General features: G+C 33.8%; 1 protein-coding gene across 1 annotated transcript in view; it reads left to right on the top strand.

The window, feature by feature from the left end:
• The window catches only part of LOC137630448 (uncharacterized), a 78,098-nt gene that overhangs the window by 33,815 nt on the left and 39,735 nt on the right, over positions 1-4,548 (top strand). The window contains exon 2 of the mRNA XM_068361924.1: positions 4,026-4,189. Coding sequence (XP_068218025.1) covers positions 4,074-4,189 — 116 coding nt within the window. The 5' untranslated portion in view covers positions 4,026-4,073. The remainder of the gene's footprint in view (positions 1-4,025; positions 4,190-4,548) is intronic.

Below are 4,548 nucleotides of genomic sequence, written 5' to 3'. Positions count from 1 at the left end.
ATCTCCCAGTATCACATATCCGTACGAGCCAGCATGGCGATGAAAACTGGCCAAACCCTAATTATGACTAAGGACATGTCTGAGGCCTTTGTCCTGCAGTGGCCTAGAAACGGGAGCATTTGTTGTGTATATATAGTGTGTGTGCGTGGGAAATACGTAATGTTGTGAGTGTATTCTTTCCATCTTCCATTAAAAACGTCCCCTTTATCCAACTAACCATATATCTATCTATTAAGTTCAAATTCTCACCACTAAAAGTCGACCCAAATATTTCATCAACATCTATTTAAATGACAGTAGCGCAAACGAAATTTACCTATCCAAAACTAGGTCAGGTGGTTACCAGCATGATGGCACAAATTTTCGACGTTCAAGAATTTCCCGCAACAAAAAGGAGGGGAAATGGAGTACAAGTTCTCATGGGCTCCATGAGGAACGACTTAAGTATTTTGTTATCTTATTTCAAGGTGCAAAATTTGAGGGTCAGTTCAATGTTTGCTGTGGTTGTTAAACATTAATCTAGACTAAAATACGCATCGACTGTGTAATCTCTCTCTCTCTCTCTCTCTCTCTCTCTCTCTCTCTCTCTCTCTGTATATAAAAGTGAAACGTGATTCTCAGATGCAAAATAACCACAGGGAAAATGAAATAGAAAATTTAGGAGTAAGTCATGAAACTAGTTTGGACTTACTATGTTTTCCAATTCATCCCCGTGGTTATTTTGCATATATATATATATATATATATATATATATTATGTGTGTTCAAGCATATTCGTAGTGTGTGTGTGTATTGTTGGATGACGTCAAGATAAGTCAACCAATTTTGTCGAAAGACAAGTGGCGTCCTTCGATGAGGTAGAAAACGAGCTCGTGTGGAGTTTAATAACAATGGTTTTGAGGTAAGAACAAACCAATGGTTTTCCGCACCGTCGTCAGTCGTAATGGTTGTAGAAGGTACATATTACTCGTTGCAAAATAGCAATGTCTTCAAGGTTCATCACAAGACTTGTTAGATGAAGAGGACTGACACAACGACTTTGTATTGCGAACTGTCTTAGGTGACGAGAATTCAAATATCAAGATTATCTGGAGGGGGAGTTTTTTAATGACTACAAATCAATGATGGAAACGATGAAAATATATGTTCACACATGCGCATTGTTAAGGGGAATCTTAGAATCCACTTAAAATTTTAATAGAATTTTAATTACCGAATACTTTACTTTAAAACTATGTAGCAATTACAAGGAAATTATTCTACTTAATTTTAATTTTTCTCTTCTTTGTGGTGAACTTAACAGTGCAATAACACCTACAATATTACATAATTTGTGGTGTCTCCGATAATGACAATGTCATATTCATCATGGATGAACCACCTTTGTAGTAAAACTTCCTCAACAATAGTTTTCATTAGGCTACAAATAAGGATGTGATATATGTGTGTGTATGTGTTAACATAAAAGTCAATTAGTTTAACAAAAGACGTTCATTAATAATGATTAAATAAAATATTAACTATCATTTGTGTACGTTTGTATGTCTCATATGCCTTCGCATACTTTTATGCGAACAGGCCCGAAAAGATATAAAAGAAAACACTTTTCTCGTTCAGATGCCTTAGGAGATAAAGAAAACCTCTCAGTCCAAACAGATTCTACCATATGGATTAAGATCTCCCTTCGGCATGTAAACAAAGGAACAGAGGGTGGAAAGTAGTCTCTTTTGAACCGATTGGAAGTACAGTAAATGCGACGGAAATAATGGGAGGAAGTTTTTCAGGTGTTTGGGGAAATCTCCAGTAGTATACAATGTATTGCAAGTTTCTATCTAGAAAGTGAAAAATTTTTCTCTCTCTCTCTCTCTCTCTCTCTCTCTCTCTCTCTCTCTCTCATATTACTACAATGTTGAAATTTTATTTTTTCATTCTATTATTTTGTATATATATACATATATACAGTATATATGTGTATATGTATATATATACATATATATATATATATATATATATATAGACATTTTTGTATAAATGTGTCAAGTTCAAGTAGTGCTTTTGAATTCTCTCCTTTTCGCTTTATCAATAGATTTTCATCTTTTTCCTTCATCCTATCTTTATCGCCTTTTCATTTTACATTATGTATATCTCTTTATATCTTTTCTGCTTAATTTGATATTCATAACTTAAAAAAGAAGAAACTCATTCATTAACATAATTAGCGACCCAGCTATGGTGTTCATGTGGCTTTTAGGTAACCCTGCACAGAACAGTCTTCGTACCACAAATTGTGCCTTACACCATCTTAATCATCAGCCGGTAAATCATTGTAATAGCATTTCGAGCTGCGCATTAGCCTTGTCGACACGTAAATACATTTATACACTAGAAGTATTACTATTTTTGTACTACTAGTAGTAGTAGTAGTAGTAGTAGTAGTAGTGCTAGAGATACTATTATAATCGTCCTATTTATCATTAATTCTTCATTTTAAATTTCATGAGGTTATTGACTCTCGGATTTGATAAATATTCATTGCTAGAGTTAGCTCTGAATTGTAATCCAATTACCCGTTATGCAAGATCATTTGTAACTCAGTGGTTAAGATGCGAGTTGAATAGGGTGTCTGGTTATACCAGTGTATACCGTTTTTTTTTTTTTTTTTCTATACCTTGCTCAGCCACCTACTGTGTCATGTGCACCTATCGTCAACATACTAAGGCCGTTCACCCTAAGCGAGGAACAGGACCCTTCGAAATAAGTGGGTCCTCATATGGAATTCTTGATTTAGGCCACATGCCATTTGGTTGGTACGGCTGGAGGCAAGAGTTACAGGGTGTCAGTGAGTTTATACAGCTAGAGAGATCTTTGGGACAATTAATAGTAGGTTAGTGTTTTATTCTAATTGTTATTTTTATTCTTTTTAGTTTGCAATAGATAAATGAGTATTTTTTTTTATATATTTCTTTGCTGTTTATGTTGTTGTTTTTTTCTATTCACGATGGCGTCGTTAGTGTCGTTCTGATTTTTTTATCGTAAAGCTTGTCTTATTTTATATTTGATGCCCTTCTTGCACTGAATTTATATTATGTGTAATATTTTGAATTTCTTATTTTATATTTGTCCTGTAATTATTGTTATTGCTTTATGTGTTTGTTGTATCGTAATCTATATTTCTCTATCCAAAATGTGTGTTTTTCAACTCATTGGTACTGTAACTTCTATGCAACATAGGACATTCTCTCTCTCTCTCTCTCTCTCTCTCTCTCTCTCTCTCTCTCCCTCCCCAAGAAAAACTATCAAAAACTGGATAATCTAGTTCCTTTAGTAATTTACTAACCAAATCCCGATGTGCATAGTATCACATGCAAATATCCATTACAACAACAACATTTCTAATAAATGCATCCAGAAGTCACACAAGGGTTGATGCATATGTATATATTTACTTGCTGATATATTTGCCTGTGTATTTGCATCGCTAATTGCTTTATTACGTGAATGTCACGAGTGAAAGTGTATCATTTTCATGGTCAGGGAGATAAATTAGCTTTATATATATTATCCGAGCGCGAGGATGATGTGATACATTCACGTTTTAGCCCCTCTCTCGTACAGTATGTATATCTACGGGATGGGTATATACAGGTGATATTATATATATATATATATATATATGTGTGTGTGTGTGTGTGTGTGTGTGTAATACATGCATCTATATATACATTTGTATATAATTTATATTTATACATATATGTATATATAAATATATATATATATATATATGTGTGTGTGTGTGTGTGTGTGTGTAATATATATATATGTCTATATATACATTTGCCTATAATTTATATTTATACGCATTTATATATATATATATATATATACACAGTATATATATATATGCATGTGTGTGTGATTTATATATAAGTGAGCAAAATATGTTTGATTTAATTCTACATATAAATCTTCAACATTTATTATAGATATAAAACATTAATATGCACTTGTCTCTCTCCCTCCACCAGAGTCGCTGCTGTTGTGAATCGCAAGACTACACTTCCTGGTCTCCAGGAATGGGCGTGATGAAGATTGGCGCTGGCGTGACGGCACTGTTACTAGCGTGGGCGTGCGTTGGAGTCAACGGTCATGGCAGATTAATAGAACCCCCCTCGAGGTCATCTGCTTGGAGGTGAGGTCACAGGGTCACTGGTTGGGTCACAGGAATGGATTAGTTGTAGAAAATAACGGTGCTTCCGTTTACAGTAGATAGGATTTTACTATTTAAGAGGAATTATGAATATGGATGTAATTATATAGGTTTTTAAAGACAAGTTAATTACATTTCATTGGTTTAGCCTTATTCGGTTTCTTGTTTTGATCAAATTTGCAATTTTTTTTTTTCAAAGGGCACAATATTTTTTTTTCTACTGTTGCATTTCAGATTTATATCCAGAATGTCTGTAGCATTCGCTACATAACAAGAGTAATGATTTATATGCATTTATTGATAAAATCTAGAGTAGGGTTTGCTTTCATTCTATTTCATTC

The sequence above is a fragment of the Palaemon carinicauda genome, chromosome 38 (assembly GCF_036898095.1).
Source record: "Palaemon carinicauda isolate YSFRI2023 chromosome 38, ASM3689809v2, whole genome shotgun sequence".
Lineage (NCBI taxonomy): Eukaryota > Metazoa > Arthropoda > Malacostraca > Decapoda > Palaemonidae > Palaemon > Palaemon carinicauda.
The sequence above is the reverse complement of the archived record's forward strand: the minus strand, read 5'-3'. Positions and strand labels throughout refer to the sequence as shown.